Raw genomic sequence first — 26,334 nt, 5'->3', positions numbered from 1 at the left:
CTCTACATGGATCCGTAGACAATTTCAGGGGAATTTCTATCTAATTCCTACTTGCGAGATAAAAAAATGGGAGTCATTCCTATAGAAAATGCATGTGAAATCTATTTTAGGGAATTCTTATATCTGGTGGCTTGGGTGCCTTTCAATGGGATTTTTACCAATCGAATCTTCAGATTAATGGACCCATTACTCAGACAACAATTTGAACCAAGACGCGTTTAGAACTCCACTTTGCTAACTGTGAAAGGGGAAGGATGTAGATGACCTTCATAGTTTAACGTTTCATGCAAAAAGCTGTGTATAAAGATCGTTTGCATGAAATTCGTAAATAAGCTTTTGAAGTCGCTCGCGGGCTAAATTTCCGGTCAGCCCAGGATTTTTTCGAAATAGAAATTTCCCTGGGCATGAAGTATTACCGTACTTACCACACGATATACGGATACGAAAATGGCACATTTATCAAAGAAAGCTCTCAGTTAATAACTGTGGAATTGCTAAACTGTCATTAAGCTGAGAAGTAGGCTTTGTTTCAGTAAGGATGTAATGCCAAGAAGAAGAAGAAGCATAAGATTGCTAAAGATTTTATTGATCGCTGTCACTTATTTAAAAAAAAAAATCTAGTGCTCCTATGGTCATCTTACAGAAAACAAAGGGCTGAAGCGCAATATGCTTTGTTTCTTATTTTTGCATTTTTGTTAGATGAAGATACATATGTATGACAAAAAACGAATCAAAATGAGGTTCTAATCGCCTGCTAAGCTAAGAAGCAGGCTCTGTCCCAGTGAGAAAGAAGTGTGCCAAGAAGAAGTTGAAGAATTAATCGCCTATGGACCAATGCACGAGTTCACTCGTTGACATTTGAGCGGTGCCGTGTTATTTATGTGACCATGGAAACGAGTGAATTCGGTACCGCTCAAACGTCAAATTAGTGAACCGTGCATAGGTTCATGGACCGATGTACGAGTTCACTAATTTGACATTTGAGCGGTGCCAAATTCACTAGTTGCCATGGCCACCTAAATAACACGGCACCGCTAAAACGTCAAATAGAGGTCCCCAAGTAAACTGCTACGAACACCAACGCACAATCAATCTTACACAAGTCGATTTCCTCAGAGTGAAAACGTATCGATGTTTGTTTGACGTTATTGACATTTCGGTCAACAGCAGGCCAACAAGGAAGTGGTTGTTTTGCAGCAATTATGTTTATATTTGGATTCTCACAGCAAACAAAAGCAATGTTGTGACAGTTCTCACAGCAAACAAAGAAAATTTTGTCAACATTGCACTACTACGCAGGCAACTGGATTGGTCTATAGTGAACACGTGCATAGGCCCATTGTGAATATGCTGAATATGACACGTAAGATAGCTATACAGCAGTTATCCTACAATAACTATAATAAACTATTTTCTGGGTATGAGAGGCGAAATCGCGCAAGGGTGAAAAGCCACTATAATAAAGAGAGAATAATAATAATATTTTTCTAAGAAGATCGCAACTGAAGGTCCATCTGCCCCGCGTCAGCCGGTCTGAACCCCCCTAACCAAACCCAGTCGGTAGGGTAAACTTCAGCATAATGCAATTCGGAATGTACAAATTGAACATCTACGGTCAGTGAAGTGTGTTCCACGCAATCAGTCATGCACGTTAATACTTTACTCGAGTGCACAGTCAGTAGTGTAGAGTAGGTACATATGGGCTAGGTTGTACAATTCACATCAAACTGCAAGGTTTGGCTGTTCGCGGAGACAAACGAAACGCACGCAGGACTTATTAGTGTGTCACTCGTTTGAAGAGTTAGCCTTCGGAGCCGACACTCTGTTGTCTACTCCCCCTTACGCTGCTGTGTGTATTGACGCTATTAGGACATGGTAATCGTTATAAATTATCAAATCTGTCAAAGGCAGCTTTTGCAGAAAGGAGGGAGACAACAGACTCGGTTCAGTGGAACGGCCACCACCTCTGTAGAGGTACCTAGGGGGATTAAGGGCATAACGGGCACATTAGGCAAACATAAACTGTCATACCTTCAAACAGTTCATATACAATAAATATTTCAAACAGTGTATAACATTTTGATGATATATGTATATTCTCGGAGATTGATGGGGTGTCCATTATGCCCCTAGTCCCCCTAGTAGAAAAAATGCGGCTTGCTGACTGTGCAATCTTTGGTCGCAATCTCCACGGCGCGCCGCCGTACGCTAAACTAAATAAACCGGTTGCATGGCGTTCTCTAGATCTTTCCATTAATTAAGGCTGTTGAGACAAAGTGTTCAATACCGAACCAGGCCCGACAAGATCAAGTCCTAGTTTTTCGATCGAGAGGTTTCCATATTATTTAATTTCGATTCAGGGCAGCCGGGGCAGTCCAGTGAGTTGATAAGTGCTGTGCACGATTTTGCAATCTACAGACGACAAAAAAAAAAAAAACGATCAACTCATATCAAAGGTTGCATTTCGAAACGTGATTTCTTGAGTGAGGTATGCACAAGCGACAAGGGACAACTTGATGGATTAGAACTCCCTTTTACTTACTACGAACTTCATATCAGAAGTTCAAGGTATGATGAGCGAAGGACTTCAACACTCAGAAAGTTCCTCTCATAAGATTTGTTTTTCTTTCGATTTGATTCCATTTCGTTTATTCGACACCACATATGAAACATTTTATTGATTCACAAAGATATGTTGTCAGAACGTTCGCTCTTTGTACAACTATCCCATGTTCAAACTGATTTCCGATACATATGGGACAGATATGCGAAAAAGGGCAGTATAGAAGTTTATCCGACAAACGGTTCAATTCAACACTCTATAACACATTTTTTTTTATTTTCGATCTGGTAAGTTACTTCTTAAAATCTGTCTTTAGATGTTTAGACAATGATTCATTTCATTCGAGATCTTTGTTTCTGATTTCTAGCCGCTGTAAAACAAGTTTTCTAGTTGTAATAAGTTTTTAGAAATATTAGATTTTCGTTTTATCTGAGAACAGCATATTTTTTTATTTAATAAATTATACACAGTCGATGAGTAAGTTTCACACTAAATTTGTATGGGTCGAGGTTTGTGAAGAGACAAAAGAAATTTCGATCGCTGTGTGAAATTTAAACATTATAAATTATTTTAGAGTCCATGAAATTTGTCGCCTAAATTAAATACACAAAAGCCTACATTTGATAAGAAAACAAAATTTAAAACCTTCAATAAATTGATTAAAGTTGGTTTCATTCACCGTAAATGACGTAAACTTGTTTAAAATTAATAACACGATAGGGCGTGTTCTTGCTACTGCTTTGGCAAATTTTCCAAACTCAAATAATGGTTTGAGCTGAAAACCTAATCGATTGGTCATCATGTTTGGTTTTCCAGATCCGTGCTCTTGAAAATTTGAAGTTGAGCTGATGTGCATAGGTCAATTTGGTAATGTTAATGACACAAAACCTTCATATGCGCAGCTTGTTCATTTCATATTTATTAATGTCAATTTCTGAAAACATTTCATTTGTACAACCAAATAATAACGAAACTGTCAACATTTGATTTTCTCACAATGGACCAATGTACGAGTTTACTAATTTGACGTTCGCTCGTTCCCATGGTCACGTAAATAACACGGCACCGCTCAAACGTCAAATAGTGAACTCGTGCATTGATCCATAATGAATGATTATTTTAGATTGATATTGGTATTGCAATTTTAAAGAAAACTTTCCGTTCTACGGTTCAACGGAAAGCTACCGCAGCTGTCACATCACTGATTTGCACTGATAAATCATCAGTAGGCTCTAATGATACCTTGGAGACCGTCTTGATGATTGTTGTTTGTTGTTATTATTCATAGCGTTTTCTCTATCAAGCATACTATGATTGAATGTTTTGCTTAAATGATAGAATGATTCCAAAGCCTGCGGAAGAAGTGACTCTGCAGCTACCGTAAAATGGAAAAATTTCTTTACAACCGTAATATTAACTCCTCTACCGGCAGCTTCATTTTTTACCGCAAGGAATTTTGGAATATCTCCGGATCGAGATGACCAATTATCAATATCGACACATATTCAGAAACTAAAAGAACTTTTGAAAGAATGGTGCAAAAATATTGAGAAACAAAATAGTTATCGCGATTTGAATATATTTTTAGCGGTAAAAAATGAAGCTGCCGGTAGAGGGGTCAATATCTCCTAATACTACTAATCAAATTATGTGTGATCAAAGATGTCTTGCCCCTGGTCTCTTTCGACCTGACCATTAGAGTTGCCGATGACAATTTTCACGTCGTGTTTTGGGAATTCTCTATAGGTCTTGTCGAGACATTCGTAAAATGCATCCTTCATGTGATCGGGTTTGTTATTTGTCGGTGCATAGACGTTGATGAGGATGTAGTTGAAGAACTTGCCCCGCATCCTGAATACGCAGATCCGCTCGTTGATCGGCTTCATATAGTATCATATTTTGCATTTTAACAAGTTTCCTATCCATGACCTTCATTTTGGAATTCGGAAAACAAGACATACATGAATTACAAAGAAAATCTTCTGATAAGAAAGATTGCCTGAAGTTAGATTATGAAGCAATAAAAGGTATCGATTTAACCTCAAATGAAAGTGAAAAACCAGAAACCTAATTATCCTTCGAATTGTATCTACGAAATAAATTTACAAAATTTACACTTGAAATTATTTAAGAATGACAATGAAATTGTGCAACTGCCGTTTTCTCTATGTTGTCCAATATTTTTTTATGTTTTTATGTCATTCTAAACTCAACATTTTACAAGTAAAGATAGGATGTAGTAAAAACTGCATGCAAATCTGCTCAAAAAATAAAAAATCAAAGGGGTGTCGGTTTTACCTTGAATATCCCTACTTATGGACATAATCCATACATCTCAAGTTCCTCTTGAAAAGGGGGAAAAGAGGACATAATTCTGACCACTTTTAAAATTTCCTTTCCGAAAAAACACCTAAACTTGGTAAATTATTAAACTAGGGTGACCTGTTGTATTTTCGGCAGCTGTGTTCTCTTCGTCATAGGGGGTTTTGAAAAATGTATTGAGCAGAAAATTTGCATCTGTACACAATTTTATAGCGGTGAACTTGCCTCAGGGGCGAAAAGCCACTGTAGTAAAGATAACAACATTTAATAATTCTTTGCACAACAGCGCGACTTAATACAAAATGTCAGACGATTTGGCTAACGAAAATCTTCCATGACAAAAAGAACGAAACTGAGAAAAATACATATGTTTCCCTATACCTTTTCTAAATATTATGGAAAAATTCTATGATTTTATATAATTACAGATCGTTACAGTTCTGTTAACTTCATTAACTGTTGTTTGTATCGCTGATAGCATTGGAGCTTAACATATAAATATAAAGACTGTCTTAAAACTATGATCAGCCTTCAAGGCTGATCAAACAGCGTAATTTAATGAGACGATGTCGATGTATCAAGAAGTCCAATAATTATTTCGAGAAAAATTTCAACCCCCTTCCGGTCAATTCCGGCCGTGATACGTTGGTGGTATAATTAACTTATTCCCTGCCATCTATCTACTGTATCTACTGTGTGACGCACGCTACTGTGGTCGGTATTCGTTCCGTTCCGTTGGTTCAAACTTTAGTTCGTCATACATACGGCACGGCCGTACTTACCGTTTCAAATGCAATTTACCATGCACCATGTTGACCGTTTAGTGAACTTGACCGCTCGGAGAGGTGGACGCGATAGTTTGCACCGCAATGCCGCAGCTTGGGGCCCACATTTACATATTTGGATGACTTGTGAAAAGGTTGCGTTGGCCTTATGCGGAAATTGTCACGAGACGAGGTATTCACAGTTTTTGAAATACTTGAACAAAGGTGGATTAATTTTACCTTGACCAACCATTACCTGTTCAAAAAACTAGACGAGGCAACAAAAGGTTCGAATTCATAAACCATCATATCATTTATAGGTGGAGAAACTTGATTCAATACTTCAAGATCTAACTCTAGAACGATTTGTAGAACTTGAAACAAGTAGAAATCAATCGATAGTATAGTAGGTCATTTTTAAGGTGAAGTTGCATCGAAGCCAAACCTCGAATTTTCAAGAGCACGAATCTAGAGAACCAGACAACTGTTTGTGCTGAAAATTTAACTCACTGGTCTGGTTCCCTAGAATTGTGCTCTTGAAAATTCGGGATTTGGCCTCGATGCATCTTCGGCAGTAACGTGTCGGTTGCTTTTTTTTTTTAAGATAAGTCAGTTTGAATATTTATTCGAGTTCGTGTTAGCCAAAGCAAAAACTTGGCAAATACAATCATGTTTTGGACAGAACAGATATCCTACAGATTGGCCTACTACGTCTAATTCAAAGACACGGATACTGTCTTTAATGAAGTGGTGATAATACCGAATTTATATAGAAAGCATGCTTTGTTTCAATTGCGATGTCATATTAAGCAGAAGAAGAAAAGTATCGAGGAGTTCTTGATGTACAAAACAACATCAATGGAGAAACTATTCTTCTCAACATAAACCACATATATTTTCATCAATTCATTAATTTGGTTCCCAAAACCAAGAAGGCGCTGCAGCCCATTTACTTTTCCGCTTGACAAAATGGCATGATTAATGGAAGAATGCATTTTACCCCAGCCTCATTTCCATATTAATTCGCCAGTCTCTACTGCCTACTCACCTAAAAAGGAAAAACGCATGGTCACAACGAGTGATAAATTACCTGTAGTGTGACATTTTCAAAATATCCGTTTCGAGGCTGAAAAACGGCTCAGCCAAGAAATTCCAATCGAATCTGCTCGAACAAATAGATCCCCTCATAAATTACGACATCTCTGACTCAGACCTGATCCAACCTTCACCAGAGGGAGTATCAGTCTACCGGTTTTGAGTCTAGTCGGTCACTCATCAACACCGTTGCACCGGAGTTGGCGTTCAAGGTTGCCGCTGAGCGCTGTGAAACGGTTTGTTAATCTGTGGACAGAAATCGCGGAATTAATTAACATTGAAAATAAAACAATTGTGCGCGTTCGGACGAAATCAAAGTCATTTTTTCACGACAATCAGTCTGAGCCGGAAAACAACCTCCTCTACAACATAGCATGCCAGAAGCGATCGGGTGAATGTTTTATGGCGAATGAATCACCGCCGAACCGGTCAGTGCCTACTTAGATTCAGACATTCACTAGCGGCGGTTGACCAGCGGAAAGGGAAACCGAATCTAGTTAGAGCGCAACGCTGGCTAATGAAAGGGAAATCTCGTCGGAGCTTAACGCGATATAATTGTGCACGATGATTATGCATGACGTGATAGGAAACTTCTAAGACGCGTCACGATCTCTTACCTTTGCAAACAAATAATTATATAATTTTTACCTTTCCGATTCCGGGAACCGGTAGAATACAATGCAGCCATAAGAAAATCCACCGGCAAATTAGCATGCTGGTGGCCCTTCTCTCTCATCGTTCCATTGTGCAAACACACTAGAGGCTGGGCTTATGATGTACTGCTTCGAGACGATTGTGTGATCCATCCATCGTGCTGAGGAATAAATTAAATTAGCAATTATCTCAATCAGCCTGCCTACCTACTAGTAATAAGCATATGGTTTGAGAACACTGATGTGCAAGATTGAATTTCAAATAACAGTTTATTCGTGGTCGCTGATCAAACGATATGAAATCACAGTAATCTATCAGTCCTGGATCCATGGTTTACTTTGATTTTAGCATTTTAGCACGTGCCACTTACTTGCTTGAAAGGTAATAGATGATGGTCCACAATGCGCTATTTTGAATCTACACCAAATTGATAATCCTTTTTCCCTCGGCTAGGTTCTGATCCAATTGCTTCCAGTCCATTATGTATTCTGAAAAGTATTTCTGCTTTTCGCTTTTCCGGCATTCGTACAACGTAAGCAGCCCAAAGCAGGCATAAGCTTGTCAATAAATAAAATTTCACTTCACTACCAACATCACGATTGTACTCATTTTTTTACAAGGGGAAAATCTGCAATCAGACCCCTGAGAAGGTAACTCAGGGAGTGTGGGGATGCCGCTTGTCATCGATCATTATCCAAAGATGCCTAAGGGATCGCTTGGACTCTATAGTGCAACCACCTACCAAGAAAAGCACCCGTTAGTCGGACTTACGATTGTTGACCACCATCACCTCAGTCTTGTGATGGGCCAGTCCTAGTTTCCTAGACCTCGTCTATTCCTGAACTATGGAGATAGAGTGTGCTGCTGTCAACCGTTGATTCGCCATAGATCACTAGGGTGATGTCGTCGGCGGAGCCAATAATCTTAAAACCCGTCGGAAGGGGTAGCCTCAGTACGTCATTCTACTGTATCACACAGTATAATCTCACCATAGCTTTTTAGAAGCTTAGCTTACACAACTGCACCGGTATCTTTGGGCGCCTTCCAGCTTGCTCTGTTGAACGCATTCTTCACATCCAGAGTGACAAACGCTTCTTTTATGCGCGATTTCCACCTCAGCAGTCAGAACGACCGACTGGATAGCGTCCAGAGTAAATTTACCTTTCCTGAATCCAAACTGGTTGTTGGACAGACCGTCCGCGCCTTCCGTATACGTATTCCGCACCTTCCGTATACGCCGACGGGTCACCTGGTGGCTTCCCCGTCTTTGGTGGTAACACCAATTTCTGTCGCTTCCATACATCCGGGAAGATTCTTTGATCTATGCATCGTGATTCTGAACATGTCCGGATCCGCATTCACTGCCGCTTTTGAGGAAACATTCGGGGTACCATCGGGTCCCGATGCCATGTTTGACGCGAATGATGTCACGACTTCTGTCAGCTCTTCGTTAGTCACCCTCGCCACTTCTTCTCCTTCATCTGCTTGTGGAATGATGCGGGAAGAGTACATCGATAATCGATCGCAGCAACTCAGGCGACTTCTCCTGGGGTACCATGGCATCTTTGGTCTTAGCCATTACCACTATGTAGGCGTCACCTCACGTACTCGAATTGGCACTCTGGCATAGACTATTAAAGCATGCCCGTTTTCGACTCTTGATTTTCTTTTTGAGAGCTAACTTCGCCTCTCTAAATGCTGCACCTTGTTCTTCTCTTTGCGCTTCTGTGCGTGCGCGTTGCCTTCTTCGTCTATCCCGAAGGCAGATTGCTCGAAGATTTGTAATTGATTCGAACCCCCAGTACACCAGCGGCCTGTTCACTCTAGGAGGGGCTTTTCTCGGCATGGAAGCATCACACGCTCATGATATCACAGCAACTAGCTCTTCACCGTTTAGCTCCAGAGTGTTCCGTTCGCGCCTCAGAGCTTCAGTGAATACTTCGCCATTGAAGCGCGCTGTTTTCCAACCTCGGTCTTGAGTCGAGTTACATTGCACTGCCTCCTGCCGATAGCGAATCGATTGATGATCGCTATGAGTATAAGCGACATCAACGCACCAGTTCATGGTACCTAAAAGGTTAGGACTACAAAACGTCACGTCGATAATCGATTCAGCACCATTTCTGCGGAAGCTTCTTACTGTACCCACATTTGCCTGCTCTTAATGTGGCCAGGGATTCCAACAATAGTTGGCCTCTTTGGTTGGTGCAGCGACTACCCCACTCTACTGCCTACACAGTTAACAATAATGAAGATTACACGTCATTTAAACTTTATTTATGCGATGCAAACATGACGTCATTTAAATTTAGGTCTGAAGTCATGTAAAAAAATGTTATATGTCATGTAATCACACAGGATCCTGCTGGATTACATGACATATAATTGAAGTTCACATGACATATCATGTAAATATCCATGATATTGCACGCTCCAATTATGTGCATTATATGTCTCAGAAATTTACACGTTTCGTTCGAACTGTGTATGCATTAAAGTCACCAGCTATCACTGGCTGCCGATTAGCTAGTTCGGCTATCATCTTGGCGACCATGTAGGAAAATTCCTCAATCGACCACCTTGGGGGCGCGTAACAACTGCAATAGAATACGCCGTTGATTTTTGCTATCGCAAAAACTACCGAAACTACCGTCATTTGAGATAGAGACTACTCCTGGGATTGAGTATCGTCCTGTCGTCCCTAAAGCTGCTAGCTGATGAGACCTATCCGCCACCCAGTTCCCGTTGTTGGCTGGTATGCGGTATGGGTCCGATAATAACACCACGTCAGTCTTGGTTTCCGAGACTGACTGCCAAAGCAACTGCTGAGCTGAATCTCATTTGTTTAAATTTAACTGTGTTACTTCCGTTTTAGCGCTTTGATACTCCGCTTGTGCCCGGACATTTGGGTCCGCTCGTTAGGTGTCCGTTTTCTGCTCTGTCGACACATATTAGGCACTTAGCGGTTTGCTTACAATCGCTTGCCCTATGACCTTCGGTGCCGCATTTTCTGGATATCTTACCTCTATCTATTGCAATTCCACGACTTATGGTCCTTCCCGAAACACTTGAAGCAAACTTCAGGAGGCTGTTGTATGCTCAGCCGGCAAACCGACCAGCCTTCCTTAAGTATGCCAAAGTTCTTTGCTTTGTTGGCCTCTGCAACCGACAGCCGGATCGCCGCCACCTGGGTGCTCTGCGGGCCCTTTCTAATGGCCTTACTGGCTACGTCACAACTACTCTTTGAGGGCAGCCGAGACCACCACTGCATCGGTGACCTCATCCAGATTTTTAAACTGGAGAGTCGCTTTTACAGTCAGGGATCTTACATCAACTTCGTCGCGCATCACCTCATCAAACCAACTGTTCCTCTTTTGTCTCTGAGCAGTATCTATCGACTAGTAGATAATGGCTATCGCTTCTGCTGTCAGCAGAATGTCATGGATTCTTACCAATGAGTTTACGTAACGTTAACAATTAAATTAAAGCCAATAAGGCCCTGTGAAATTTGCTATAACGAAAAATGGACTTCCAGGAGCCCATGTTTAATAAACGTGTGCTAACTATTAACTCTATTTTTATTTTATTGGTTGTGATAGATGGTTGTGTCATCATGCGATATAATAAATTAGAGATTAATATAACTGCGAAACTCGAATGTCCTATATATTCCGTAATTCGATACGGCATTTTAAGCAACCATTCTAAATTTAATTAACAAAAAAAAGGAATAATGTACATATGGTAGGCGAAAGCTCGCATGTTAGCATATAAATTGATCATCGACAGCATAGAAAAAACACGCTGACACAAAAGATAGACATCAAAGAACGGGAAGGTCTACCCGCCATGTATTGACAGTGGCACCGGAACATGACAACGGCACAACAATGGCGAACCAGATACGCAAATTTACGGTCTGCTACCCGGAACATTGCGAACCATGTATGGAACCGCTATTCAGAGTTCAAAGAACGCAGAAAGCAAAATTCATTTGCATTTTGGAATTTAGGTTGTTGACTCTGAATAGTTTAATTAATGCTGTCAAACGAACTTGAAAGTTTTTGGGTAATAAACTTTCACACTGAAATCAGCCTTAAGAGAGTTTCCAAGAACTAAAAGGTAGTGTAGAACTAGCCCTCGTGCGTTAAAATACACTCAAATAAAGTTTAAAAAAAAAAAAAAAAACTAAAAGGTCGCACGATATTGATTTCTAGCTGTAAATATGTTTTCTAGAATTACCACCCACCAATGACTAATCGTTTAGCACACTTGTTAAAAATTGTCACCCGAACTGTGTGCGGTGATGGATCGCAAAGTGTACGCAGGCAATTAACAAATACGCGATAGAAACCTGTGAAGCGAAAAAAAAGGTGTATTGGATATACCAATGACTGGTCCATACGTTAGGTGGGCCATAAAACTTGCCCAACTGGAGTAACAATGACCGTTGATTGTGGTTGCACTCCATTGAAGGTGTGCTATTTATGGAAGTTATTACTCAGAGTTGCCGAAAAATTGCTTTTCTAATGAAATAGGTATGTCGGTTATCGGTTGAATGGCCATATTTTCAATGTTAAGTACTGACCTTCAAATGTCGGACAAACAAATGACGGCAGCTAAAGCTTTTGATTTAAATACAATGTTTTAATATTCAGGAGGTTTAGTTCAAGATTGCAAGAAAAAATAGAGCTTTGGTCATTGATCAGTTTTTAGGTTAACTGAGTTAGGGTAACATTCAACACTCATGAAAAGAGATTGGAAACTCCGCTATAACCTCCTTTATAGTTTCTGATTTCGAGTTTAAAAGCTGAATTCTTACGTATCATGTATTTTCTTCATTATTTCATAATTTAAACATTATATACTGTGACCTAGTATTTATTCAGGTTTTATTGCGGTTTATTGTCTAATTTCTGGGGTCAAGTCAGCTTTAAGCCAATGATAAAACCTGGAATCTTGTTTACGATTGAATAAGCCAAAGGGTAGTCCTTTTTCAGGAAATCTTTAAAGTAAGTTATAGGGATTGATGAAATGAGTTTGCATTTGACAATTTCATGATGAATACGTTTTAAACTTAAAAACTGGACAGTTACATATCATATGATATGGAGTTTTAAAATTGGATTCACAACAATAACAAACAGATGAAACAGTAAGATTTTAATATTTCCATTATGTAGTTGAGTCAGCAATGATCAGTCAACGTTTTGAGCAGGATACTACATTTCGGACTAAAAAACGGATGCAGCCTTAGTCCACGAAAATATACACCAGCACCAGTTCTTCCTTCCAGAAGGGAGTCACCGGTGTAACATACAATATCGTTTAATATACTTCTTTCCAGATAGCCAGATGCCCTCTTTTCTCACGTGAAGAGAATTGTGTGAAAAAAAAATCAAGATTAAAACTGCCCAATGTCTCTACTATGCTATTAGGTTTTGAGTCATCACCAACAGAGCTCAGTTTGGAACGTGAACAAATTATTGTTTTCCCGTGATACATAAGATCGCACAGTTTTTCAACCATTGATGTTAATTGACGCGATGCACGATTGAATTTGATTCAGTTTTAGATCTAGTCATTTCTTCCGTGGTGTGAATAGCGTCCAAAAAATATAGTCAGAAGATCTAGCTGTGAATGGACAAGTTTTGCATAAACAACACATTTTTCAACAACGTTTGCTAATAAACGCAAAAAAAAAAAACAAGCGGTCTACTGATAGTTTTCAAATATGGCACAGCCCCTTAACCATTCATATAAATCAGATCTTAGGACAGGCCTGCCCAACCATTTTAATTCGTGGGCCAAACCGATTTTGTATAACGCAACAATTTCAAAACTTTTTTTAAAATCAATTAAAGTGACAACATTTCTTTTGAAGAGACTGAAAACAGATATTTACTATGGCCTGATACTAACTAGGGTAAATGGTGGCTGTTGCACCGTGAGGGTATTTTCGGCAGCTCCAACTTATCGTCTCTGTTACAATTCATCTATGGAACAAGAGTTATCTTCAATATACTCAACATATTCCTTGAAATATAATCTTCCATGTAAAACTTGTCTTTCACAAAAATATTATATTACATAAGTTTAATTACCAATGAAAATGAATGCTTACGAAATTATCGTCATTCGTGAGCTGCCGAATAGAACAATACAAGAACAGCTAAGAAAAACTCATCATTTTAAAATGCGCATTTCTCCGCTTCAATGCCGATTTGTCACAAAAGCTATGTATCGAACACTAAAGCAGTATTAAATTCTTGCTCTGTCTAACGAAGTAATACTAACTAACGCTTGTCCAGGACATTTTAAAACATATTATCAGAATTCAGTCACAAATATTCATTGAATTTTATCAGAATCTCATCTAGTATTATTTGAAAAACGATTTTCTATAAAATTAAGTACCGGATTTGGAAGAATTCTGTCCAGGATTTTGTGAAATTTGTCGATCAAGTAAGAAATTCAGAGATTGTTTGAAAACATTTCCCAGAATTATGTCCCGGATTCGGTGACGGCGAAAATCCTATGAAATCTTACTACGGATTCTGTGACAATATTGTCCTACATTTTATAAGAATACTTCCCAAATTTGGAGAATCCTATCTGAAATTATATAAGACATCAATATGCCCCTCTGCTGATCTGCTGAATATTTTTTGTGATCTTTCTCATGAATTAAAATTATTCTCAGCAGTCTATGAGAATTCACCTGATTTTTGTTTGACCATGCCGACAATATTTGTTCGAACTTTTGTCTTTTCAATAATAAAGAAAGTATTTTGAAGAAATTTCTTGTATTAAATCCTCATAAAATAAAGCTTATTTTTGAAAATTAAACGTTTGATAATTGAAAACTAAATCTAGAAAAAATTGGCAGGATCAAACATCACATAAAGTGTCTTTAAAATTAAAATAGCAAACATGATCAATTTTTCGAAGAAATTTGAGATTTTGCTATAGAAATATTAAAAATAATGAAGCACTTCTTGTCTTTAAATCCGGACACATGCGGCAAAGCATGTCGATAAATCCGGACACTTTGGATCAAAATCCGGACAGCTATGTTTTAACATGGAATTAAACTGTGTTAAACTTTTTAACTACACTCGATATATCACGATTTTAGGAGATTTGTGGGAAGCCTATATTTTGTAATGGTATAATTCTCGATTACTTTTTCAAATCGACGTAAGTAACTTTTATACGGTTTTGAGAAAATTAATTAGGAAAAATCACAATCTATCTTCTAAAACTGTTTTAAAATGAATCACTTTTTTAGCATTTTTTTGCCGTGATCTTCGCTTAAATTTTGCATACACTCAGCTCACGTTCAAAAACTAGGTAGATTCTATTATTTCCCACAAAAATAATTATAAGAAAATGATAAGCCGTTTCATTCAGTTACTTTCGACGTTTTTCTACCAGTGTAAAATCGGCTCAAGTAGTGTTTTGTTTTGATTCGTGGTTAAGTCACTTTGTCTCTCCATACAGTGGGGCGGCGAAAGTAGTGGTTAGGTTGCGAAAGTTGAAAATCTTACTTTCGTCGTTTTGTAAATCCGGAAATTAAACGTTCTAAAAGTGAAAAGTTGAGTTGGTACAGAGCGGTACGTGTAGAATTCCGCCTGCTTAACACGTAGGATCGATAAAGTAAGTTTGTATACTTTTTTGACTTGAGTCTGTATGAATAAGTTTTCGAGAATTATACAAATTCATGCAAAATTAGTAAAACTTGGATGAAAAAAGCATGCCCGTCGAAGTCAAAAATTCATCCAGCTTAAATACACGAATTTACTGGACAGAATGAAGTACACATTGGCCGTTTATAAAATGTACAACACGAATGATGAATTTTTCGTTTGATGAAAAGATTCTACCGACTGAAGCGGGACCCACACCTCGTAGCACAATACACCTGAACGACTGACGCCGCTAACCGCACGGCCACGAAGCCCAAACTATGTAATATATAAAGCCTAATATGCAGAGCAATATATCTTTCTGCAAAATTAAGCAATTTAATTGAGTTAAGCCATTTTTTTGTAGAATGACAAATATTCAATAATTAAAAAAAAGGTGTTTCTAATACACATTGTGATTTGAGTAAAATTCATGTTATTTGTGAATGTGGTGAAAATTTCAGATCATTGGAACTACTAGAAGCCGAAAGCCAGACCTTCAAACTTGACCATGTTGTATCGGAAACGGCCAATGCGTTTTATATTCTGTCATAGCGCTTTCGAACAATCGACCATTACTCTAGTAGATTCCATACAATACATTTCTATGATGATGTAGAACTTCTGTTGCGTACGCAAATTCCCCAATTCTTTCTAAGAATGCATTTTAAGATTTATGATATGATCATAGTTGTCTACCCATCAAATCCCACCACATTATATCCAAGTTTTCTTCTTTCAATTACTGCGAGCAATGAGCATGTACTTCATTCATAATATATCATTATGTCACTTATAACGTACTTAGCTCTAATAACCTTAATTCCAGGAAATTATTGAATGCAAAAGAATACCCCTTGAACTCAATCCAATTCCTCCAGCTTAAAAGCATGAGTATACTGTCGAAAACTACGTATCTACCAAAAGTATGGAGTAGCTCCACCGATTATTGCAACACTCACTGCAAAGTTTAAAATCACTACAAAAGCAACTTCTGCCTATCGGTGATTCTAAACTTTTTTGGGTTTTGCAATATTCAAGACGAGTTTTGCAATGATATGTATTCCCTGGAATAAGCAGTCAAGTTCTTCCAACCTTTCTGAACATGTACTGAATACAAAATTCTTAAACAAATACAAAATTTTACATCTTCCAGGAACTTTTTTGAAGACTCAAATTGTCAATGTAATGACGCGTCATGTGATGTGATTCACTTCATTGAATTACTTGGAGCGTATATTTTTTAAAGACAATTCACACCGTTTTCAGCCAAAGGCTGAACATCACGAACATTAGGCAACGGACAACACGGAACACACAGTAGCCCTGTGATGTTTTTTTTTCGTTTGACGAAAAGTTTCCACCGACACGAGCGGGAATCGAACCCACACTTCGTGGCACTCACAATACGCCTAAACGATTGATGCTGCTACGCACGGCCACGAAGCCCACATATTGCGTCAATAGTCTATCAATATTACACGTAGATGTAAAGACCTATACTCCAGGAAGTTATTGGATGAATATGTAAACGCTCATTTATCTCAACAATTGATCCAACATGGAAATATGAGTCCTATGGTCGTATACTGCGTGCAGAAATGTAAACCAATCAAGCTCGTAGATTTTTAGATTATAATTCAGGAAGTTTTTGGATGACGCAAATTGTTTAATAACAATTTAATTTATTAAATGTATATCTAGGGTTCATGAACTTTACTTCATGGCATTACTATGATCGTGTATTGCAGTGTTTTCCAAACTATTTCGGACTATCACCCTCATGAGCATGATCATAGATGACCGTACAATTCGTAGTTGCTACTCCGTGATTGACCAGAACAATCGAAATTGCGCAGGGAATTGATGAATGGGACTGGGGATTAGCTTACCATTCTTCAATGTGCACAAATCGAGAACTCAAATTTTAAAAGTCAATAACGGAGCCGGCCACGTCCTTACGGTCATCGGGGTAGGGAAGGAATGTTAGTTAGACAACCGTTGTTACTTAAGACCGAGTATACCTCTGCATCTCCACAGTTGTCATGGAAAGGATATTGGGTTAGTGGGATGAGGTAAAGATCTGGGAGTCATTAATGGTTAGTGATGCGATATCACGCCTAATCAGAATCGCGAAATAATTCGATAATCACATTGTACGCTGAACAAGTCTTAATCACTCGCCCACGCAGGAGCAACCGACGTCATCAATAGATCAAACACTTTAACGATCCGCGGCGCAAATGGTTTAGTATTGAATTCGGTTTTTCAGCTGAGTTTTATGTATATCTGTCAACTAAAAATATCTTCAACCCATATGTGTATAAGACATTATTTGTAAAAAGTTTAGCCAATAATTTAAATCAAAGTTTTAAATGTCTTGGGAAATTAATAGTTGACAATGTTAAAACCATAAAATATTAAAACAAAGCCGTAATGTAATAAATAAATAAATAAAATAAATCACGAAATTGCTTTAGGAATTCCTACAGAGATTCTCAAAAAATGATTTCTTCAAGAATTTGTTGTTCCTCCTGGATTTTTTCACGGATATCAACTAGAATCACTCCGACGATGTCTTTAGATATTCATCTAAGAATTTCTCCATGATATTAATTTATAAAACTTAAAAAATATTTTAAATTATTCCGACAGGGATATCCTATAAATTCCACTAGGTAACGCTCTTGATTCACAGGGATTCCAAGAATTTCTAGGAGAATTTGTTCAGTATTGATTTAACGGACTCTCGTCTACAGGATTCCTTGGGGAATTTCATTAGAAAATTCTCATGGAGTTCCACCAAGAAATGGTTCAAATATTTCTCCATGAATTTCCCCAATAGTTTTCAAAAGATATATTCATGAATTTTACTGTATTTTGATCAAGAGTTTCATCACGTAATTAGTAATTCGTCAAGCAATTTCACCTAAGATTTCTGTTTTTTTTTTCGGGAGTTTCAGCAGGAATGGGTCTAGAGATTCATAAATTATTTCATCAATTTTTAATAAATTCTTTCAGCGTCCCTTGTGAAGAACAATCCAGTGATGATTCGTTCAAAAACATGAAAAACATTCCCCCGGAATATCTCCAGCAATTTCATTATGAATTTCTGGAGGAGTTCATCTTAGAATTCATCCAAGAACTATTTTACATGCTATTTAATTTTTCAAGGATGTTATGTGGAAAGAAATCCTTCATTGATTAAAGTATTGATTCAGAAATTTCTTTAAAATGTTTTGAATAAGTTATTCCAGTGATATCTCCACGTTATTTGGAAAATAATCGTCCAGAGATTTTTCCATGGATTTTTTATTACAATAATTTTGTCAGAGATTCCTTCAAAAACTGGTTCCTCGTTTCCCCCAGAGAAATTTCCTAAAATACCATCGATAATTCTACCAGATATTCGCTCAGGAACTTTTCCATGACAAACACCAATAGAAGTAATAAACCATAGAAGAAGAATGTCGCTGGCGTCGCAGTAGGAACATCTTTTGCTGGCGGAGATAGGCAGGGCTATAAATGTCAACGCGAAAATGTATGCAGTTTGACACTTATATACTCAACATGTTTCTGAGCGAGAACAAAGGGAACACCAGCGACATTATTCTTCTATGGTTTATTATTTCTATTCAAACACCTCAATGATAATTCTTGTTTTTAATGGAATCTGTATAGGTCCATGATCGGCAATGTTTCGCAAGTTGTAGCAAGCTTGATAAATTAGCAGCAACAAAGGAGAGCCTCAAACAGAGAGCGATGATAAAACTCATTTCTCCCGCTCATTTACCATTGGGGGTAGGTGTTTTACTTTACTGGTATGATAAACAATCCCTGAGCATTCCATAGCAATAGTGCCCCCAGGTTTGAAGCTTGTTTAGATGAGTTTCAGCATACACTGATATCCCCCGATATAATCAGCGCTGTAGCAATAGAAGATGAACGGACTCCCATGATGTGTTGCGGATCATGATTGTTACAGAGAGCGATAAGTGAGAGATACTCTCAATTTTCTCAGAATTCAACCCCTAATAGAATCCAAAAATTTCTTCATGGCTTGGATTTTCATGTACAGCTTTTACCATATATTTCTACATGTAGCTTTATACATTACTGTAATTTCAAATGGAATCAAACATTCTACATATCTTATCTTAATATTGTCGCACCGCCACCAAACCGGATCGCGCCAGTGAGACTCGCGACGCGCCTCAACTCGCGCGATTTTGAAATCAGCTTTTTAGTGTGGCGCTGCATTCTTACGATTTTTATGAACACAGCGCACTATTCACATACTAGCTGCGACGCACGGGGCCCGAGAAAACAATAATTATAAATAAATGTTGGTCTTGATTTCTACCGGATACATAATATCGTGTACCACCGTTGGTTTGACCCCATTTAATCTGAACACTTTTTAAAATTTGTACCCCGCTAATTTGCACATCGTTCAGATTAAAAAAAAATATTTAAACGTCATTTAGCTCGTGGAACGGAGTAAAGTGAAATGGAACGCTGTGGATCGAAATGCGGAATCAAAACAAAACAGTTAAATAGGTAACCAGAAACACGGTTCTCGGGTGAATAGATGTTAACATTCATTAATTCAAATTCGAGCTTAACAAACATCTTTCATAACGATTACAATGGTCTCCACGTGTTTATTAGTGATTGTTTTTTTTCAGTTCTATCGTTGCCGTCGTCGAGCACGGACGCAAGTAATTGTGTTCCCTCATGATCGGTTTCTCGTTATTATCAGAAGAGTTTCCAAGTGCGCTTTGTTTCACGGTCGTTCACTGTTGCTACACCTATCGCGGTGTTTTTTGTGCTGTACAAACAGCATGAGTGAAAAAGTAATCAATACCGTTCAGTTTCGCTTTCCGGTGGGTTGTCCACAACCATCATGGGTGGAAGTAGCAACTTTCCTAAAGCAGCTGGACACGGACTTGATGTCAATGGAAACTGCGTATAAAACAGCGCAAGACCGTTCGCTGTTCATCAAATTTACGTCGAAAGAGGCTATGACGGAATCGCTGCGCAAGAATGTGGATCCACGGCAATTCGTTTATGCGAACGGTAAAGCAGTAACGGTGAGGATGTCGACAGCGAGTGCAAATACACAATACGTCCGTGTGTTTGATTTGCCACCTGAACTGCCGGACGATAGTTTGTCGTCAGTGCTCGGACAGTTTGGTACTATTGAGTATGTGGTCCGAGAGAAGTTTCCGTCGGACCTTGGCCTCGACCACATGTAAACAGGAGTGCGTGGAGTGTACATGGTCGTTAAAACGAATATTCCATCATCAATCGATGTTGGTCATAGGAAAGGGAGGATTTTCTATGAAGGTCTGAAGGACACGTGTTTCCTGTGTCGAGAATTGGGACACCGCAGGGACTCTTGCCCACAACGGCAAAGCCGAAACAACAAGGATAAGAGGAAACATGGAAATTCTGGAACTTGTTCATATGCTGACGTTGTGTCTGGAGAAGCAAGTACATCAAAAGCATTGGAGATGTCGGAAGCATTGGAGGAGGACATAATCGAAGTACTTGAAGAAGAGGAAGAAGAAGAAGAGTACATCGACCAATCCACGGAAGAATTAGAAACGGAACAGATAGAGCAATCCGTATGTGACACAGGAGCTGATTCGGAAAAAGAGCGCCGGCGGAAAGAAAGTATGGAAAAACTGGGAGAAGTGGCCAAAGCAATCCACGAGGCGATGCTGAACTCAAAAGCAACCCAACGGCGGGCCGAGTTTGCGGCTTCACGTTCTGGTTCAGGTTCCAGTACAGGTGCCGGGCCAAAAACCAAGGTCGCTCGCAAGACCCGCTATTGATAATTTAGTATGATTTTTTTAGAATAACAAATTGTTCTGTAAGATATTCGGCTCCGTAGAGTTTTTAGAAAACAAATGAGCCTACCAAATAAATGAATTGAAAAAAAAAAAGTGATTGTTTTCAATTAATTTTTCATCATCATTTTCACCCTTGTGTCTAGATTTTTCGCCCCCAATTTCATGTTTACGCTCTCTGGGCCTGGAAATCGCCCTTGAAAGAAGAAACCCATTGAACTCAGTAACTGATCCAACTTGAATGCATGAGTCTATCAAGATACGCAGTTATATATTTCAAAAGTTTTCAAGTATGCATTGAATTTGAAATTCTAGCGATAACAAATCATGTTCATATATATCAAGACCTTTTGTCCAGATTGTATATGGTAGACCCAGGTTGTCCACAAACAATGTGTTTCAACAAGCTCTATTTAGATTTCATAAAGTTTACTTCATGTAATTACTATGAGTATGTATTGCATCAATAATCTTCCAATATGTCTCTTATTACGTTGACTAGACAGCTACTATTGAAGTTAATTTATGACCCTATCAAAATAGTGTTCAGGCCTCCACTAACACGCAACCAGATTAAATTACACTTTACGTAAGTTGAGCTACTTTAGTGCATTTCTCCAGCTCGTCTACCACTTGCGTAAGCCAAATCCATCCAGATCAGCGAATTGGGTGCAATGAAGTAATCGCGTCCTTTTTTGCCGTGTTCACTCGCGCATCTCCGTTACAATGCACGGCATTATTATAACAACTGCATAAAGTCCTCTTGAAACCAGTTTCTTCGACTCCTTTCGCTCTCGGTGTCATATTTGCACTGTGGTGCCTTTTGTATCGACAATTGCATAATGTGCCATAATATGTGTCTCGCTCTGAAGCTTGCTTTGGGCGGTCGCAAAACGGATCCTACGTGTGGGCTAAAGGCGACGAAACTTACCACGCACCATCTCCAACTAAATACGGTTCGATCATGCGCTGCGGGTTAAGCGGTCTTGCAAGTCTGACATCAATTTAGCTTTATTGGCGGTCACCTTACCAGTTTTGCTTTTACCTGGAAGCCATAACTCACAACGCTCCATGCTTCGGTTACATCATGTGCTTGATGATCCAATTAATATAGAATAAATTTCAACTGAGCTCACCAAAAAAGTGAATTTTTTTGTTACTTCGAACAAGTAATGTTATTTTCCGTTCTTTTCTTCCATTTACAGATTTCCCCGGAATGTGCTTCGCCTCTACTCGTTGTGCCACCATCGAACCTGGAAAGTCCTGGGATCTGGCTCCATTCTGTGGACGTTCGACCTGCGTAGTTTCGGAAACTAACCCATCTCAGTAAGTAAAATTATTCTTTTAAATATCATAAAACTTCAACTTTATTTTCGAAACTTCATGTTGAACTTGAAATTACTAGATTCTTATTCAGGTGTTTGCAGTAGTGCTGCTTCCATCTTTCAATGTCGTTGCATAAACCTCTGCTTTACAAAACTCCATGATATATTGAAGATACGATCAACCATTATTCAATATACTGATCAATTCCTTTTCCCACAGACTGCTGGAACTGGTTGAAGATTGCGGACCACTGCCACTGGCCAACGACAAGTGCAAGCTGGATACGGACAAGACCAACAAGACCGCCCCGTTCCCGTACTGCTGCCCGAAGTTCACCTGCGAGCCAGGCGTGAAACTGGAATACCCAGACGTCAAGGGCCCGGAAGCTGCTCCGGAAGACGACAAGAAGAACTAAGCTGGGACACCCGAAATTAAATCCTGAAACGACCAACATGAGAACAACAAAATAGAGTATTGAACACCCAACCTCAAGAGCGTCACACTTGGTTCGGTATTCTTCCGTTTTTTTTTTATTATTTGTACCGATACCGGACGTAGACTATTAAGGCTAATCTCAACAAATGGCGCAAAAAAGTGTATTATCGAACAAGGAACACACCATATACCTATTAGTCAAGTATGTGATATTAGAAATATGTATTTATCAGAAAAGTACTATTTTAAAACACAATATTTCGTTACCAAACTGTTGGCGCGAAGATTGCGCAGTTTGCCGATTTTCGCCGAATATGGACAAATTGATTATACTCAAACAGTCTTTTTCTCGATGTTGCTAATACTTAATTTTGTTTTGTCACATGAAAAAGTACAGATTTTATAAATAAAGTTCTCATTTTTCACTAAATCTGTTTTTGAACCTATTTGATCCGAAATACTTGTCCCTGTACATCGTAATTTCTCTTAAATTGATATAAAGATCCGATTAACCATTTAGGGTCATCCCAGCCAACTATGACAAACTTCTCTCACCCTTTTTATATGATTATTCCAAATTTTTGCATGAAGCGCAACACAATGAAAAACATCCATCCTATCTTTTATTCACAATGGGTAAATAGAGTCCAGAATGCAACTTAGATGGAACAGATTTTTTTTTTGTATTATTTTAATAATAATTTCAATAGAAAACAATGACAGTTTTCCTCACTATCTAGCCTTATTTGATAAAATAGAAAACCATAATGAAAAAGAGAATAAACGAGTAATTGTTTTTATGAAAAGCTCATTTTACCAAGAAAAAAAAAACACATATTTTCATTTTTCTTGTTGCTAAGTTTTACTGCTTTTGTTTTCAACAGCCGTTTTTATAAGCCTAGGCTGAGGCAAATTTGACAGTATACTCAAACTTCAGTCAATAAATTTCAGTACTTAACTTTTAGCATTATTTTCTAGAATACCTTTAATGATCTTCGATCTTTTCTTTTTGGAATTAGATCACTTCCTATGATTAAAATTTTATACAATATTTTCAATGATATTCGTTATGGTGTTTGATACTGTTTTGCGTTTTATTTATTTTCCTTTCACAATATCGAGAACTACTCCCACCTTTGAACTCCTTTATCATCCCCCATTTTTGTTCACTGAAACTCTTTCTCAAGATTTTGGCTCTGATATGGATCATATCTGGTGGATCCTTTAGTTTCAAGTTTTTTTTTTCATAACATTAGAGAAGATAAAGAGGTTTTGTGCCCTTTTGAGATCATCGATTTCAAAGAAAATCACTAAAAGGGGTTTTCCCTCTTTCTAATTCTAATATTTTTTTTTCTTCTATTCTAAAGCCATCAATTTTCATATGACTGAAGCTTTAATATTATGATTTCATTTTTAACTGTACTTTCATTCATAAGTGTTATAGAGAATTATCAAGCTAAGTTCTGATTTTTGTTAAGTTACTTTATCAGAATTACACTGTTCGACAAAATAAAATTTTTGGATGGATCAGAGACACGTCTAAGTGCAAGAGAAGTGTAGACAGAGGCTGTTTTGAAATGATTTGCGGCACCCTTGGATCATTTTTTGACAAAGTTTGAAAATTATGCATTTTTAATCACAAAAAGTTCATTATATTTTTGATCGCATACTCGGTAAGTAGGCCTTGACCGGGTTAAACGGTTTTTTCTTCGCTTGTCAATTTTTTTTCATCTTTATCAGATTCCAATTACGACCGAGGCTTTGATTGATTGATTTTGTGGACTTACGTAGTAGATTCAATTCAAGAGTTGCTGCTTACTTGGATTATTTGATTCACGAGTTGCTGTTCGCTAAGATTGCTTGATTCAAGAATTGCAGTTCATTCAATATTCCCAAGTCTTTCACCGTTCATTCAAGTTCGTTGTTTTTTGCGTTGCTGTTTAGTTTATTTGAAGACAGCTTAGTATATTTTTTATTTATTTCTCTTTCTCTTACTCCTGCTCCAGAGAATAATTCTGACCTTTTTTCCATTGTTGAGTTTCCATTATGGAAACGGATGAGGGAGAGGGGGGATCCAAAGAAAATGTTCAGATTAATGAATCCTCTTCATTGAACAAACCTTTTCGAGTGAAGGTTTATCCGTCCAGTTTTCCTGGACCATTTGTAGTCTTTTTCCGAAAAAAAGAAAAACCCATTAATGTTCTTTTGATTTCATCTGAGATTTATAAATTGTACAAATCAGTGAAAGAAATTAAAAAAATTTCACTTGATAAGTTACGAGTAATTTTTGGATCCAGAGATGAAGCCAACGCTCTCCTGGAATCTAAATTGTTTTTCAATTCCTATCGCGTTTATGCTCCTTATGATGCTTGCGAAATCAATGGAATTATTTATGACAAATCTTTAGACTGCGAAGATATCAGATCTCATGGTTCAGGAATTTTTAAGAACAAATCCATTTCCCCTGTTGAGGTTTTGGATTGTGTTCGATTATCAAAATTATTATTTGTTGGGAATGACTCGAAGTACAGTCGGGTCTCCTATTAAACGCATTCCTATAACGTGCACTCCTATTACGCTCACTCCTATAAGACACACCAGGACGTTATAGGAGACCCAGGGCTTATGGGATTTTATCACTTTGGGGGTGTCGTTGAATATATCGTATGCCAAAAGAGATAGTACAGTACTGTCTTCGGCGAAGTTTCAGTACTAAGTACGATCTACCTTTAGGAGTTAAAGATCATCCTTTTAGTTGAGAACTTGGCCGGTAGGGGTGCTTTTTCTGATTTGCACTATATGAACCATGAGGGATAAGAATGCAAAATTTTGTAACATATGATATCTCTGAATCCTGATGTTTTGGAAGGTTGGTGTCTTCGGCAAAGTTGCTCAGTAGCTCAAGGGCTGACATGTGGTGGTCATTCGAATACGGAATTACGCCACCAGGCGGCGCTAGTGAGCATGGAATTTTTGTTTTGCGCATAGCTCAGTTGCCTGACCACTTAGAAAGATGGCGTCTTCGGCAAAGTTGCTCAGTATCACAAGGGCTAACATTATTTGAGCCGAAAGTTTCGAAATTTTGCCACGATGCGGCGCTAGTGAGCAAAGAATTTTTGTTTCGTGGATAGCTCAGTAGCCTGACCACTTAGAAAGATGGCGTCTTCGACAAAGTTGATCAGTATCACAAGGGCTAACATTATTTGAGCCGAAAGTTTCAAAATTTTGCCACTAGACGGCGCTAGTGAGCAAGTAATTTTTGTTTTGCGGATAGCTCAGTAGTCTGACCACTTAGATAGATGGCGTCTTCGGCAAAGTTGCTCGGTATCACAAGGGCTAACATTATTTGAGCCGAGAGTTTCGAAATTTTGCCACTAGGCGGCGCTAGTGAGCGCAGAATTTTTGTTTTGCGGATAGCTCAGTAGCCTGACCAAAGTTGTTCATGCATCAAAATTACGTTCTCTGGTTCCGTTCTTCCAGATTACGTAATGGTTGATAATGTCAAATTTCGCGTGAGACTTTATTATCCAAAGCTCATGCATTGTAACAAATGTCTTCTTTTTGGGCACATTTCTAGTTTTCGCTCCAACAAACAGAAGTGTTCGAAATGTGGGGAACCTCATTCATCTTCT

At 38.4% G+C, this 26,334-nt stretch overlaps 1 protein-coding gene across 2 annotated transcripts in view; it reads left to right on the top strand.

Annotated features, from left to right (window-relative positions):
* The window catches only part of LOC5577360, a 28,227-nt gene extending 5,095 nt beyond the window's left edge, over window positions 1-23,132 (top strand). For both annotated transcript variants that reach the window (XM_001656388.2, XM_001656389.2), the window contains 2 exons: window positions 22,147-22,267; window positions 22,487-23,132. In XM_001656388.2, the coding sequence (XP_001656438.1) occupies window positions 22,147-22,267; window positions 22,487-22,682 (317 nt within the window). In that variant the 3' untranslated portion in view covers window positions 22,683-23,132. The remainder of the gene's footprint in view (window positions 1-22,146; window positions 22,268-22,486) is intronic.
* Window positions 23,133-26,334: the final 3,202 nt, after the last annotated feature.

This window comes from Aedes aegypti, chromosome 3 (assembly GCF_002204515.2).
Source record: "Aedes aegypti strain LVP_AGWG chromosome 3, AaegL5.0 Primary Assembly, whole genome shotgun sequence".
NCBI lineage: Eukaryota > Metazoa > Arthropoda > Insecta > Diptera > Culicidae > Aedes > Aedes aegypti.
This window is presented reverse-complemented; position numbering and strand designations above follow the sequence as displayed.